At 40.4% G+C, this 16,156-nt stretch overlaps 1 protein-coding gene across 4 annotated transcripts in view; it reads left to right on the plus strand.

Annotated features, from left to right (window-relative positions):
- The first annotated feature begins 621 nt into the window (after positions 1-621).
- The window catches only part of dennd5a (DENN/MADD domain containing 5A), a 45,056-nt gene continuing 29,521 nt past the window's right edge, over positions 622-16,156 (plus strand). For all 4 annotated transcript variants that reach the window (XM_070555017.1, XM_054732058.2, XM_054732056.2 and 1 more), the window contains exon 1: positions 622-861. In XM_070555017.1, coding sequence (XP_070411118.1) covers positions 762-861 — 100 coding nt within the window. In that variant the 5' untranslated portion in view covers positions 622-761. The remainder of the gene's footprint in view (positions 862-16,156) is intronic.

The following is a 16,156-nucleotide window of genomic DNA, read 5'->3' on the forward strand; positions in this document are numbered from 1 at the left end:
TTGATTTTTATAGTGATGCTGAGTTCAATGACCTGTTTATGATTAAAAATCAATTTCATGACATTTTAACAGAATATTGTCCCTATGCAAGTTTTACTGAGCTTTTTGAACATTAGTTGTTAGACATTCTATTCTTTGTTAACTATTGTGTTTTAAATTATATGGATTTTATTCAGGAGAATAATAAACAGTCATTAAATAACTACATGTGTGCACATTTTGAATATTTAATGAGCAAGTGTTTATTTATATACATTTCAAAAGAAAATGTCATTTGCTTACTGCATTTAATTACCAAAGCCTCTGTAGGTTTCATATCTGTTAGGCTTTCTAGGGCCCGGAATTAGAGCTTCACATCAATCTTGATCTGATTTATTTTGGTTCATCAATAAATCAAATAATTAAAAACAAAAAGCATGGGGTCTGACCACTGAAATAAATGTTTCTACCATCGAATCAATAAAATATGTTTAAAGTAAAGTCTTTACATAAATACATAAATATGAAGAACTAATAGTTTTTTTTCCAAACCATTTTATTTTGTCATGGTTTTATTTTGAAGGATGACGACTCTGCTAGTGCTTTATTCTGAAGGAGCCTGAGCGGAAATGCTATGTCTGTTGCTGCTGCATTCTCGGTAGAGAGATTTTCGACTCTCGCATTAACGTAACTCACGCAATGGCTGGGAGAAATCACATCTCCGAGTGCCTTTAATATGCTCCCTGTCGTATGGGTAAGGGCAGCATCGGACCAATCTCAAAATGACCACCGGCTTCAGCTCCGGTTCCTCCCGGTTCGCAGATTATTTCGTCATCTGCGGTCTCGACACCGAAAGCGGGCTGGAACCAGACGAACTGTCCGGTAAGCTTAATAGGGTACACCAAACGCCGGAGCAAAAAATGTTACAAAGCATGGCGCTGAAATAACGATTTGTTCTTAGTTCTTTATTTGATTTCTGAAGGAAACGCGTCTTGGCGTGTTTACCGTGTTGTTGTGTAGCTTGTTTAGGGGAAAGCGGAGCGAACACAACGCTGGGCCTAGCTCCTCTCTTAGCCTGCTTGTTTGGAAAGCTTCATAGGAGCAAGAGGATTACTGGTTATGCGTCTTTATCTCGTTTTATTTCAAATTTGTCATTAAACCCTTTACCTCCGTTTATATGGGTCCTATTATGTTTAATGGACTCTTATTAGTACACCATGAAATCTAAGCCTCCCGGATAATTCAGACATTATTATTTGAGCTGATGGAGCTTTTGGATGTTAGAGATTATGTGTCAAGGTGACCACAACACCTACTCAGATGCCCCAGGGCTAAATAGAAAAATAAATAAAAGTAATGTCCCTTTATTAATTCGTACATCCCCAGCATCCAGCTTGAACACTGTGTTCTTATGTTCATCGTTCTTATCCCATAAATACTTTAAACGTCACATCTCAACACTTTAAAGGTCATGGTACATCTGGATTTAGTTAGTTTGGTGGACTATGACCTCTCTTGATCTGCATTTTATCAGCAGGAACCGCTGGGGGCTGAAGATTTGCAACATGTGCAAATAAAACAAGATAATTTCAGCTTTTGTGTGATTGGGTGAATGGATGAGGGGGGAAATGCAACCCCAGAGCCCCACAGAAAGGATGATTTGGTGGATTTGTTATGCAGCGGAAGGCATTCAGACTGATTACTTTTACTCTGTGATGAGATTGTGATGTGATTGCCCGGTTTCAGGACAACAATGTGCACAACAAGTCATTTTAAGACTTGATGACTAGCACGGTGTGTCAGTCATGTGCTTGGCCTTCAGTCATCACATCTCAACCCATATGACATGCTGCACTGATGGGTGGAGAACTCCAAACCTAAATAGGGAAATACCTTGTGGTCCATAACTCTGACAGAAATCAAACTCCTTTTGATTGGTCTGTGATTAGGATTTAATGAGTAGAGTCTCTGTTGACAGTCTCTTTAAGGGACTGAATTTTGGGAAATTTTAGGTCTTTGATCTTAAGGTTCATGCATTTCTGAGGGAAAAAGTCTTATCTTTAGACAGTGGCAATATTATCTGTTCCATCAGTTTCATGTATTACTGTCGGGATTTCCCACAGCTTTGTCAGCTAGCAAGGTCAGCTGGGGAAGCCCTGAATGCTGACAGACTATAAACAGTTCTGTCCATTTATTTATTACTGGCTTTGGATTCAGGTGTGCTCCAAAAACCTCTGCTGGCTGTTAAAGAAGAGTCTGGTGACCTGACGTAACAAGTTGTGCAGCTTTGAACCTCATGAAAGTAGCTGAAGTGTAAAAGCTCTTGTTGATCGCCTAGTTCAGCCACATTTACTCCTCCTTCCTCCCCGATAACATAAATATTCATCTACATTTACACGGTTCAGCAACTAAAGGTGTTGTATGTGTTAAAATTTCTTTCGTCGTCTCCTTCCTAGATAGTTTCAATCTTGAAAGGGTGTGATTTATTGTGACTCAGCAGGTAGCGAAAGGCCTGCGGAGGTGCTGCCTTTGAAAGAAAGTTCTTTCCTCCTTTTGAGTAAAAAAAATCAGTTTTGTTTTCTAAGACTTCTCCTTTATGCTTCCTTCAAGCAAGTTCCCATTTCCAGCTTTTAGTGCAAATTTACTTGGGTTATATGGGGGGGGGGGGGGGGGGGGGGGGGGGGGGGTTAGATGAAAAGTGCACTCCTGTTTTGTAAATGTGCAGACTCCACATTAGAGGCCGACCGATATATCGACTGGCCGAGTTATTTTGGTTCATTTCAATTTTATGAATTTCAAATTTCTTGTACAAAGTCAAATAATTAAAAAAAAAACATCAGCGGTGTGGCCAACTGCCGCCACTACTAGACTGAAGAAAGGACCAGAAGGACCCCAACGCACCGTATTTTTTTTAGATGTTTTGTGTTTGTTTTATATTTAAAGTTCAATAACTATTAAAAGATTTATTGATTTATTAAATTTATATTGCACGCAGTGAGTGTTCAGTTGTCTTTCACAATCAATGTGCTGCTAAGATGTATATATATCGCTCTTATAATAATTGGCTTTAGATATCAGCCATCGGCAACAAATTCTTTAAAAATCAGTATCGGCCGTAAAAAAAACATATCGGTCGGCCTCCACTCCACATGTGTGATTTTAATGGGATATTTACACAGATGCAAATAGAATATTAAAGATATACATTTAAAAGGTAAACTTTATGAAAGCCATTAGTTGTATACACATTTATAGGAGTGCATTCCAGTTAAATGTGTAAAAATAAAATGAAAAAACATGCAAATACTTAATCTAATACTCATCAAAACAGATTTTATCCTGGTCCTCAGATCACCTTTTAAGTTCATCTCATGAAAAAAAAAAGCGTAACCCATCGAAACTTTGCACAGATGCTCAGTCTGGAGCTTTGAGGTCAAACATCACTCATTTGCTTTTCAGCATGTTGCTGCACTTTACTGTAGAAAGAGGCTCGGGGCTTGCCCTTATCAACTGTTTCAGTTATGAGTTGAAGAAAGGAAATGGGGTGGAAATTCCAGCATCACAAATTTCTGCTAAACACACGTTTACAGGTATGCTGCTGTTCCTAGGTTTCATCTTGACTGCTGATTCAGGAATATTTAAAGGGATATTCCACCCCAAAATAACTTTAGTCTGTTCCCATTTTCCCCAGAGTTGAATAAGCAAGAGAAGTCAGCCCCAGTCATTCTCCTAAGCCCCCTTCAGACAGGCCATGAAAAACGGAAATGTTCAGGACTCTGTCCGTAAGACCTTTGTGTCTGAATACAAACATCCGGATAACGTTTTCCGTAATTAAACCGGACGATGCCCCTAGTAACAGGTCCGGACATGTTACTGACAAGGTGGCTGCTTCAGACTGGTGAGGTCGAGTTCCGGACAGGGACGAGGGGGAGGAGGAGGGGACCGGGGGACGCTGTGCACACCTAGATAGCCCGCTGCTGTAGCATGCGGCAAACCATGGCAGCTCGCCTCCTACGGTACCGTCTAGACGCGCGACGGAGCGCATCACACCGCTTCCGTGATTCCTTTTACCATTGAGCGCGCCATCCGATCCCCCCCAAGGTCCGGTACAAAAGTGGTGTGTCTGAAAACACAGTTCTGGTTAAAAACCGGACTGAATTGTCCACACATATTCCAGAATGTCAATCTGAAAAGGGCTCTAATCTGGAAGAAGTCCATTAGCTTTAGCTTAGCATAAACAATGTAAGTAAATGGTAACAGCTAGCATTTCGTGTGAAAAAAACTAATTAAACATACTCAATAATCTTAATTTTTTTCTTTAAAATGCTCTGTGGTGACACGCTCCTCGCAAACCAGATATTGATTTATTTTCTCCACAGGTGTTGGAGGGCTTCCCAGGGCAGCAAGCCGCTATCTTCTTCGTACCACATTTGATGGAATTCTGTGAAACGTTGTGTTGCTGTATGTTCTCACAACACTTTGCTTCACAAGCAAGAACCATTTTCTTGCATTAGAGAATGTATCCAAACTACGGCAGTAAAAACTCAACGCAGCTAATGCATTTGTTTTTACAGAAGTAGGTGACTTTTTAGTCCTCTTGCCTTAAAGCGGTTGCTCACCGCTTTGTCGTAATTTATTCCCAAATCTAAATCGACCCCTCTAATTTCTCCATGTTACTTATTTTCATTTGCGGTCAGTGTGATTATTGAGGTCACCAAGAAAATTTAGATCATTATTGAGTAATTTTCATGACTTTTTCACACAAGATGCTAGTTGTTACTATTCACCTACACTGTTTATGCTAAGCTAAAGCTAACAGAATACTGCCAGATTAGGAGAATGGCTGTGCTGGTTACAGAATGCTTTTTCCCACTTATTTAACTCCTAGGAATTTGGCAACAAACTAAATTTCACTTAGAGGTGGAATATTTTTTTAGCCAAACTTAATCAAAACACTTCATTTTTTTAGATTTTAATATTTAGCTGTGGTAGAATTAATCTTTCAAAGGAAAACTCATCTTTTCAGAATAAACAAAAAAAAAGCTGAGGTGTTTATTTAACAGGCATTTTTCTGGAGGATGTTGAGTAAACATGTTAAAGATTGGGGATTTTCGCAGCAGGTTAGTCGACTCGGTTGTTTTTCTAATGATTTGATAGATTATGAGATGAGCTTCCTGATGAAAAGAAAATTCCCCAGTTTATTTTGTTCAAATTTAAATATTTCTTCTTTCGTTCGTGTTGTTTTTATCATATGTGCTGAAATAAAAACTCCCATCATCGAGTTCGGTTGACTGAACATTAAATTAATGAATTTTGAATTTGTAACAATATGTTTGTGGACCAAAAATGGTTAAAAATCAACTACAAAGGCTTTAAAAATTTCTTAAAATTCTTTGAAACCTTTTCTTCGTCCTTCTCAAAAACATCTTCTTGATTATTGGTTATCTAAAATATAATAAAATGAGAATAATTTTTGGAACCATCTTAGAGCCATTTAATTTTGTTAAATTGCATTACTTTATGTATTTTAATTATTTGCATGGTTTATAAGTGTGAAATTTTGATTTTTAAGTCACCTCAACTGATCACGTGGGTTGGCCATGATGGATGTCAACAATGAATTACAGGAGTGTTGAAGGGTGGGCAAAAATGGCGACTGATTGTGTTAAACTTTTTATTTTATTTATTTTTTCCAGTTTAGCCTGGTTTCTACAAGATACACTGACATTCTTACAGTGGCCCTGAAGTGCAAATCACACCAACAAATCACTAAACACAACTACAAATTGAGAATCACACAAACAAATAAGGATCCATCCATCCATTGTCTGAACCCAATTTGTCCACGTAGGGTCGTGGGGGGGCTGGTGCCTATCTCCAGCGGTCAATGGGCAATCAGGTGGGGTACACCCTGTACTGAGAGCCAGTCTATCGCAGGGCAACACAGAGACACACAGGACAAGCAATCATGCACACACACACACACACACACACACACATACACACACACCCCCCTAAGGACTAGGGATGCTCCGATCCGATCACGTGATCGGAAATCGGGCCCGATCATGTGAGTTTTAAAAGATCGGAATCGGATGTTAAAGATCGGATTTAACCTTATAAAACAACAAGCATGACATTTTTAATCAATCTTGAGTTTCAAATTGAATAACAATGGCTTAATTTTGTACCAAGTTTCACTTCCTCAATAACGACATGACAACACCATACAGCAGCCGTAACGTCACATGTTTTAAAGTGGACCGCGGAATTCAGGTCGCAGTTAGCTAGCAGGTTAATGCTCGTCTCGCTCCAGGAGGGCAACAAATGTCAGCGGTTTGGAATCATTTTAAACTGGAGACCGAATGCTGTCCAACAGCCACTTGCAACGTGTGCAAACTGAGTGTTTCACGTGGTGGAAAAGACAGAGCTGCTTTTAACACCACGAACCTGATCCGCCATCTCAAGAGCAAACATCCAGCTCAATATTCCGAGTTCACCGCGGCAACGCAGATCAAAACATGGAGGAGCCAGCCGACACTGGAAGCTATGCTGAAAAACAAAGAAAAACTTTTTATGGTATCATGTTGGATGCCGTCATATAAATAATAATAATAACCTAACAGGTCAATTTGGATACAGTCTCCCTTTTTTCTTGCTATTTTATTGTATTGCTGAAGTATCGGATCGGGACTCGGTATCGGCAGATACTCAAAATCAAATGACTCGGAATCGGATCGGGAGCCAAAAAATGTGATCGGAACATCCCTACTAAGGACAATTTAGACAGACCAATTAACCTAACAGTCATGTTTTTGGACTGTGGGAGGAAGCCACGCATGCACAGGGAGACAAATAAGGATCACACAAACAAATTAAGAATAACACGAAAAAAATTAGAAAAACACAAAAATATTAAGAATAACACATACAAATTAAGAAAAACACAAATAAATGAAGAAACCAGAAAGGGTAGGTACCAGTCAGCGACAGGAGACATCACTGATTGGCCGACTGCGCTGTTCGTTTCTGAGCTCGCTTTGCGAACCATCACTCTGGTCTGGAATGGACGCTAGGCTAATGCATCCATAAGTAACTTAAACCTTTAATTATGCTTATTAACTTACTCAATGGGAGTGAAGTGTCTCCGATGCTAGATGCATCATTAAGCCTTTTGCCACAGTCGCTGCAAAAGTTCGGTGACTCCACCAGTTTTTTCCCACAGTTTTGACAAAACATTCCGTCAACAACACCGACGGCGTTCTTTTTTTCAAACAAAATGCGCTACAGACAGAGTAACTTCCGGGTCAAAAGACGAACAGCGCAGTCGGCCATCAGTGATTCTCCTGTTGCTGAGTGGTACCTACCCTTTCCAGTTTATTTTTTTGTGTTTTTCTTAATTCATTTGTGTGCTTCTCAATTTGTAGTTGTGTTTAGTGATTTGTTGGTGTGATTTGCACTTCAGGGCCACCGTACATTCTTGTTTAAATGCATGTAAACGTGTTAAGCCTAATTTATATGTCTCCATCTGCGTCAGGACGTACACACGCAATGCCGTTATCCGTCCTTTTGAGGGCTCTCCAACAGGCTCAAAAGGACGGACTGTCGAGCTCTCATCCGTCCGTCGAAACAGAGAATGCAAGCTTGTGATTGGTCAGGACGCCGCTGTCATCGACAGCGCCGCCATTGTGCCCTCAAAAACACAAAGAGAATCGAGGATATCTAGCGCCAGACCTCTCAGAAAAACTCTAAAAATATGAATGTTTTAATCCCCCATGACTGAAGGAGTGAAAAGATATGCAGCAAGTAGGGATGCACCGATCAGGTTTTTTGCTGCCGATACTGATATCAAAGAATGCTGATCACTGATACCGATCACGTGGATTGGCCAGAAATTTTCTACAACATTATAATGAGTGCTACAAACTACATAATCTGGGAATAAAGGAAATGTAACCTAATCTAAAATGGTCTGTATTAAGGTCGTCACGGTGTGAAAATTTAACCTCACGGTTATTGTGACCAAAATGACCACAGTTATTGGTATTATCACTGTATTTTTTTTAAACGTGCTACATTTTCACACAATTAAATAAACCCTGTATGTCAGGAAACATTGTCCTCAGTTTGTGTCTAAATTTTGCCTCAAATGTGTTATTTTGTAATTATGTTGTTTATTTGTTTACATTTTTTCCCTTTAGTCTTTAAAATACCAATATTTGTCCATAACTTCTTATTTTATGTCTGTTTGATGTCATCATTTAAAAATATTAGATCAGATGATACTCAGTACTCAAGTAGCCTTCTAATCAGATACTTTTTTACCCTTACTTGAGTAATGAACCTTATATCAGGAAAATATTGTCCTCGGTTTGTGTCCTTCCAGCGAGCTTTTCAGATTTGGGAAAATGTCATCAGGCAGTAATCATTGTTAAATTCATAATTATTCTCGGAGAGAGACCAACTCTTATCTGCCCCTGGGAGCCCCGTAATGCATAGCGTCATTTCAACATGGGGGTGTCCGCGACACGGTTTATATGCAGGTAGCGGCGCTGCGGCTGCTTTATATAGCAACTCGTTGCATTCTCCCTCAACCCAAATCCTCGGATCACGCATTTTAGCTAAAACTCTAACGTTAGCTTGCCTTGCGTTGACTGCAGAGTTGTGGGTGATGGTCACGCAGATGTGTCATGAGATTTGAAGTGTTGCTGCCTTTCACAGACACTTTTTCTGGACGTGCTGCAAACAGGTTAGCCGTCTTCTATAAACTCCCTCGGCATTCTTCAAATATCCAAAATATGCCCGTACTTCCGACTTTGTCTTCTTTGAGGGATAATAAATGTCCTCCTGAGCGCTGCCGTCTCCTCCTTTGGCCGTTATTTCAGCTTTAGCTTCAAGAAAGTTTTGGTCCTAAACAACAAAGTGTGCATGTGCCGCCGGCAACTTCAGCCGATGATATGGTGGCTGGTAAGGGTCACCGCGCCTACACCGCAGCCACGGTAAACCCACCAAGATAATTGTTTTTTTTTTTAAAACAAGACGGTTATTATTATTGTCAATTTTTTTTTTTTTTTTACTGGGGTTTACAGCTACACTGGTTACCGTGACAACCCTACCTGATCGGTCTGCTTTGATCTATTTTGAAAATTCCGATGAAAACCGATAGGGGCGCTATCAGCCGATTACGATCAAATGCCGATCCATCGGTGCATCCCTAGCAGCAAGTGCAGGAAAACGTAGGTTTGGAGGTGGTGAGCGCATGAAGAGGTGGAGGATGAGTGGTAAATTAGTCCGTGTTAAAAAGTCTCATAAATACAAAAAACAATATAAATACACTATCTTGGACCTGATGCATGACAGGATACCACAAAACAGCGCTATGCCCTCTGTTGTCCTGGCAGGGAATTGCTTTGTAACACTCCCCAGGAGATGGAAAAGTATGAGGGCAGAATGTCTCCGTCCATGCATGCGTGTTTCTCCCTCGTGGATCTGACGGAGAAGTATAAATCAGGCTTCAAGGTTGGTTTATGCTTGACGCGTCCGCGAGGTCCGCACGGCTCCGCGCGGAAAAGTAGCGTCATTTTGCATCATTTTAACAACCACGCCCCTCCACCGCGTCTCCGCACGGCCCAAGATTTCCGCAACGCGCACCTCGGAAAATTTCTAACCACGCGGACGGTCGGACGCAGAAAAACATGGCGGACCGGCACGGCAGAGGTTCGTAAATACAGACATTTGTATGATTCAGCTCTCAGAGATCACCGTGATCAACATGTTGTTAATAATTCTTGGAGAGAAATAGCTCGCACCGTCGGAAAAGACGAGGACGCTGTTAAAAATGCTGAAATACCATGTTGTAAACAGTGATTTCTACTTCTACTGTGGTGTAGTGTTGGATGCATGCTGTAGAGCTCCATGCTGCCCCCTACAGTTTGGGAGAATATTGGCTCACCGCAGAGACGAGCCGCACAAACCATAAACGCTGCGAGTTGTGAAGCGCGTTCCAGCCGCGAGCCGCATCACCGCGCGGAAAGTGAATGCGTCAAGCATAAACCAAGCTTTAGTCTTCCTGGGGGCAAACCGGGTCTAATCGTGCTGAAGCACCCAGATACTGTGGTTGTAAACAGACTGCATCTGCATGTAAATGGCTCAGTCATGTTGATAAAGGTAAATTACAGAAATGACGAAAGCGATCTTCTGATAATATCACCACAAAGTAACACGTGTAACACCATCAAAAATACAGTTTGCTGTGCTGCAGCATTGTTGTTGTTCATTCCTTAGGCCATTTGCAAATCCTGTTTTAACTAGTCTGCTTCACTCCTGCCAGTGTTTGTTTACTATGTGTTGCAATAAGCTATCCTGAAGAATGCAGACACAAAGGACGCATGTCGCCACCTACTGTACCGGAGTGGCACAAACTTCATTTTAGTGAGCAGTAAACCAAGATAAAGGCTCCCAGTTAATTACTTAGATCTAGATCAACTTAGATGCACATGTAAATGCACTGCCTGTCTTCCTCATTAAATATATGGACGTTAATTTTACCTGATAAAATGTGTTTGCTGCAAATTTGAAAATAGTTTGACGACTGCTGGTCCATTTGATTGATTGCTGCTGTCCATTGCCTTCTTCTGTGTTCATCAAAGTTATTGCACATTGAATTGCCTCTGTATATGAAATGTGCTATACAAATAAAACTGCCTTGTCTTTAAAAAAAGGCAAGTTGAGTTTAGACCCTCGTTGTTTAGTTCAGCCAACTGTGCAGCAAACTATAACCATTTAACTGTGAAATCAACAAATTAAAAGTGGTATAAGGCTACAAACTCTTATTTTTACTAGCTTCACAGAAGTTTCAACGTGCATAAATGGTTTCGCTGCCGTCCATCACGGCAAAGGGAGCAGTCCTATGAACAGCGTCAAGTCACCTGCAAATGGTCACTACCAGAAAGAACTGAGTACTTTTCTCCACAATAAAGGCACTGGAATTGGACCATCATGCATTAGGATGGGTCTGTTTTTCATCCAGAGCAGGAAACAATCGAATGAATCCTTGTTTATTGCTTTTCCGCGGAATCGCTACAAACTAAAAAAAAATCACTTGCGCACTAAAAAGGATGAATTGACAACCTAAAAATCAAAGTGTGATCATTGCTTTAGCTTTTTATTTAATTTAGCTTTTGTTTATGACTATTATTATAAAAGAAGTAAGTCAAACTCAAGACCTTTGTATCATGGTTTGAACAGGAAGTGATTATGTGTTATTATTGGTTAAAAAAAATCCTTTAGCATAGCATTTGACAGTACAGTGAGAGCTTGATTAGCATATGCATGAGCGTGCAGCCTCTGCCAACACTAGGAACAGCAGGAGCTGAGGGGCATGAGCAAACTCACAGACGGGCTCTCCTTATTCAAATGCTAACTATGCTTTTGAATTTCCCAGGCAACCTGTCTCTCCAAGACCTGCTCGGCAAACATATGAGGATAAATGGTCCAACTCAAAAGCTTGTTCAGTCTTATTAATAGTTAGTAGTTTAACAGGATATGTGTTTATATTCGCTGTCGTAAAGTAAATCCGTCAAAATTAGTAAAATATTTGATGCCAGCTTTGGATCAGCCTTAAGATTAGCCCCTTCATTTGGCATTATGGCTTTTGTTTTTGAAATTAATGGTGTAAATAAAAAAATATGCATTTATAGTTTTTAATTTTCATGAATTATGTATTGAATTTCACCAAATTGTTTTGTGACGCTTCTTTTTCGTGCTGGATTATCATACTCCTCCTAAACCTGGCTATTAGGGTTCCAAAAAATTCCAACTTTGGCATTTTTGAAAGGTTTTGGATTCTGGTTGGCAGCCTGTATCGTATACTAATGTTGTGATTCCTGCATTTCCTGAATTTACCAACATAAAAAACCAACATATTTCACAAGAATGGTGCGGCAACAAAAAGGGATTTTCAAATTGCAGAAATCCTTTGGCTGATACCTTGTGTTGGATTTGGTTGATTTTGGATTATATCAGGTGGCTTCATTAGTAATTAGATCCTCTGAAATATAAAATCACAAAAATGTGAAAAAAAAGGTCTGAAAAAATTCTGAGGAAAAAATGAGAGAAAATAAAAGTAAAAGGGCTAATTCTGAATATTTGCTCATACCCTGCTTTTCCTTTGTGACTTTCATATTTTAAGATGATGCAAACCCCAATTGTATATTAAAACATCACATCATCTCCGGATAAGCGGAGGAAGACGACGACGGCGATCACATCTTTTATTTATGTTTCACATGCATTCATATATAAAATGTACCTACGTTTTCATTTCTCTAAAATCCTGTTTAACTGCTTACTGATCTTATGGGTAATTTGGCTTTTTTATTAAAATATTGCAGGATTCATGGTTGATTTAGCTTCGCGGAAACCTGGGTTTTGTTTCGCTTTGTGTAATGATGTGGAAACGCATCTGTTTCAGATTTTCAGTAATGTCTATTTAAATAGGACTTTCGTTTAAGTTTCTTCTTTTAGAGGTAGTTTCTGACTGGGATATGGGAGAGTCAAGCTTATGGGCCTTTCCTTGTCGTGGACTGCCATAAGATATGTCCTTGTTGCGGTTTTAATCAGGGATTAGCTGATGACTAGGCTTCATATTTGAATTTCAAACCCACTTATTCTCTTTGAAAAGTCAAACAATTAACATCTGTTCTTCTGTTTTAATCAATGAGGTGCATCAGAAGCATAAAATGTTAATTACATGACATGAAAGTAAAAACGTGCAAGTCGCTTACACAAGTGGACACAGTGATTATGGGAACATTTATGCAAGTGTCACAGTTGTGCCCTCAAGCTAAAAGTTCGTTATCTGTTTAGCCAGGTCAGGGCCGTTTCAAAGCATTTGCTGGTTCAAGGTAACCCCCCCCCCCCCACATACACCCCCCCCCCTCGTTGAATTTAACAGGACATCGCGCAAGCTTAGAGTTTGTTGTCGTATTTATTTAATTACCAATATTTTTCTGGCGAACCCTGGCCAACTCGGGGCCCGAGGCTATTGACTTGTTAAGCCTAGTTTATGCTTCTGCGTCGGTACGGAGACACGCAACACCATTATCCGTCGTTGCAAGGGCTCTCCAACAGGCTTGCAAGGACGAATGGAGTCGAGCCCACTTTTCGAAACATTCGTGAAATGAAGAAGTATACTTGCGGTAAAACTCTAAACATATGAATGTTTATTTAGTCGTGACTGGAGGAGTACAAATATAAGCATCGAAGTGTTTTATTTGTGGGTGGAAATGACTGTAAATGTGGGTTTAGAGGTGGCAAACGCATGAAGAGGTGGAGGGGGAGAATGAGGGAAAATATAAACACAATAGTAAATGCACTATGTTGGACGGGATACAACAGGATACCCCAGAAAAGCGCTACGCCCTTCGTTGTCCTGACAGGACTACTTTGCAACACTCCCCAGGTGACGGAGAAGCCCAAAGGCGAAACGTCTCCATCAATGCGTGTCCATCTCTCCCTCTTGGAGCTGTCGCAGAACCATAAAATAGCCTGCTTTGTTGCAATGAGGCTTAACAGGGTTGCATGGATTGCAGCCCTAGCAGGGAGGCCCAACCCTCCTCTCCCCACCAACTCCACCTTCTGTAGGACCCCAAACCTTAAAACCTTAAAATATGAGTTGTTGTATTCTAGACATTTGATACATACAGATGATTTATCAAAACTGACAATACTGTGAGAAACCAAAAATCCACCTTTTCACTGAAAACACACTAGAAATTCTCTTAGATGGTGAGGTGTGAAAGTTGAGTTTAAGAAGGGAGTGAACTGCTTTGCTCCGTCAGTATCCCAGCTCTTCTGTTTTGATCTTTTTGCTGATTTGGTTTTTTGGAGCATTAGCAGAGTGTATGTAATTTTTTTCTGCCTGCAGCTTGGAAGTAGCTATTACAGGATTAAAGGTAACATTCCCTTTAATGCCTCCCAGCCTGGTGAGCCCTTGTGCAGTAGGCCTGGGGGTGTCTGAGAACCAGAGGAGAGTAGAACCGTGGGTGGTCCCTGGCTAGAAGGATGAGGAGTCTGAGTTTAGTGATGCTTTACTCCCACTGCTACTCTTCCACTATTTCATGGCATTACAGTAGTTGTTTTTTGGGGGGAGGGCATGACAAACCAAATGTGATCAGCTTAAGCTCACTCCAAAAATCCACAAATAAGGGAGGTTGTTAATTAAGTACAATCAGATTATCCGTTTCATATGATCTTTTTTTTAATAAAATTTCTTTTATTTTCACCAATCTAGACCCCCCCCCCCCCCCCCCCCCCCGAAAAACACCTTTAAGGTTTTTTTGAATGTCATGCGATGGCCCGTGCACTGCCAGGGTCACCCTAAGTAAACTGTTTTGGACTCGACTGATTCAGGGGTGATTTTTTTTATCTTACATGCCACCAGATAGGAGTGCTTTGTACTCTCTTCCTGTTGCTGCTGGTGAGACACTGATAAGTACCTTGTGACATTTCATTCACAATCATCAGACTTTGCTGTTTGAGTGCAAAGGCTGGATCTTGTGTCCAAACATGATCAATACCATTAGGAAGCATCTGTTGTTTGTTCATGTGGCACTTTGTAAATCCTTTTACAAAAAACCAACATAATGAATAGGAAATTACTTAAATTTATAATTTATTATAAATACATAAAATATAGTTTTTTAGACTAAAATGGTGTTTGTTTGCGTTTGGTGTATACTGTTGGTGAATAAAGATGGCTCTTAAGCACCAGGTTTGATATGTATCAGTTTATGAGTTCATTAGATCACCCATGACTCAGCTTTAGACTGGTTGATTTCCAGTTGGAAGCTCAGTAAAGGCCAAGCAGTCCTGTTAAAGTGTCAACATGTAGCCTAGTGTGAGGGACACAGGGAATCTAGACCGTCATTTGCCAAAGCAAATTTGATGATCAAGCAATGCTTCATTGAAACCTCACAGCCCCAGCCAGTATTGTGGTTGGCCAATCACAAAAAAAAGTTTTTTTTTTAAATGTTTCTATGTAGTTCTTCCCTGATGCCCCCAGACTGCCCCAATGACTGACATCTGTAACGGTCCAATCACCTCACTCTATTGGTTTGGTGGGCCAGTTACAGCACTTTATCAGCCAGGTGGGAGTGATGTTACTGCGACTTAGCAAAACTAAAGTGGCCACTGCTCCATAGTGGTCCAATCACAGTGCTCTACTCTGGTTTTGTGGGCCAATCACAGTGCTCTACTCTGGTTTTGTAGGCCAATCACAGCACTTTGTTGGTTGGCGGGATGCTACCGAAAGAACAAAGATGGCGACTGCTTCTTTAGAACAGCTTTGACATCAAATCGAGACTATTTTGACTTGGGCTTTTCTTTGAGTCAAGAGTAGATAGAGGTTCTTATGTGTATTTAGAAAAAGGATGTATTAGTATCTTCCTTGACTGAGTATGGTGGACTCCCTCATTGACCAACATTCGTGGCTGTGAGTAAGTCACATTGTTTGTTATCAAATAGCATGCAGAGACAGTTTGAAAGACAACTGTAGATCACGCCCCACGACTGAGAGCCATCAGTGGACCATGGCCAGACAGTATATCCACGTGGCTTACCAGGGTAGTCAATATGTTCTTGGGCAGAAAATCAAACCCCACAGTAATCAGCAGAATACTCACCGATGTGTGTAGTGAAGAAGTATTGTAAGGAAATAATGTGTAGTTTTATTAAAAGAAATGCATTTTTTAGGGTTTTCCGGAGGAGACACATTGCCAAGCCTTTTTTGGTGACACAGATGATGGAAACCACAGTGGGATAGTAAATTCCATTGTTTAGTAAGAATATGGAAACCCAAGTATAAAGACAGCATTTAGATTTCACTTGAGTTCAAATAAAACAAGTTAGCTCCACTTTCAGATACTTTCAAATGTTTGTTGTATTCCCAAGACACTAGGGTTTCACAAATGTCATCTTAGTCTGTCTGTTTCCACTTTGGCTTGGATTCTGACCTACATGTTGAAGCAGTTGAACACCAACAGTTTGCACCCCCTTTCATCTAAATCAGATTAGCTATGTGCCTGTAGGTTTGGTGATTCATCACCAGTTCTTCAGTCATTACAGAAGAATGAAAGATTAAAGGGATAATATTGTTTCTTCTGTCTCTACGTATAAT

Source organism: Nothobranchius furzeri, chromosome 9 (assembly GCF_043380555.1).
Source record: "Nothobranchius furzeri strain GRZ-AD chromosome 9, NfurGRZ-RIMD1, whole genome shotgun sequence".
Taxonomy (NCBI): Eukaryota; Metazoa; Chordata; class Actinopteri; order Cyprinodontiformes; family Nothobranchiidae; genus Nothobranchius; species Nothobranchius furzeri.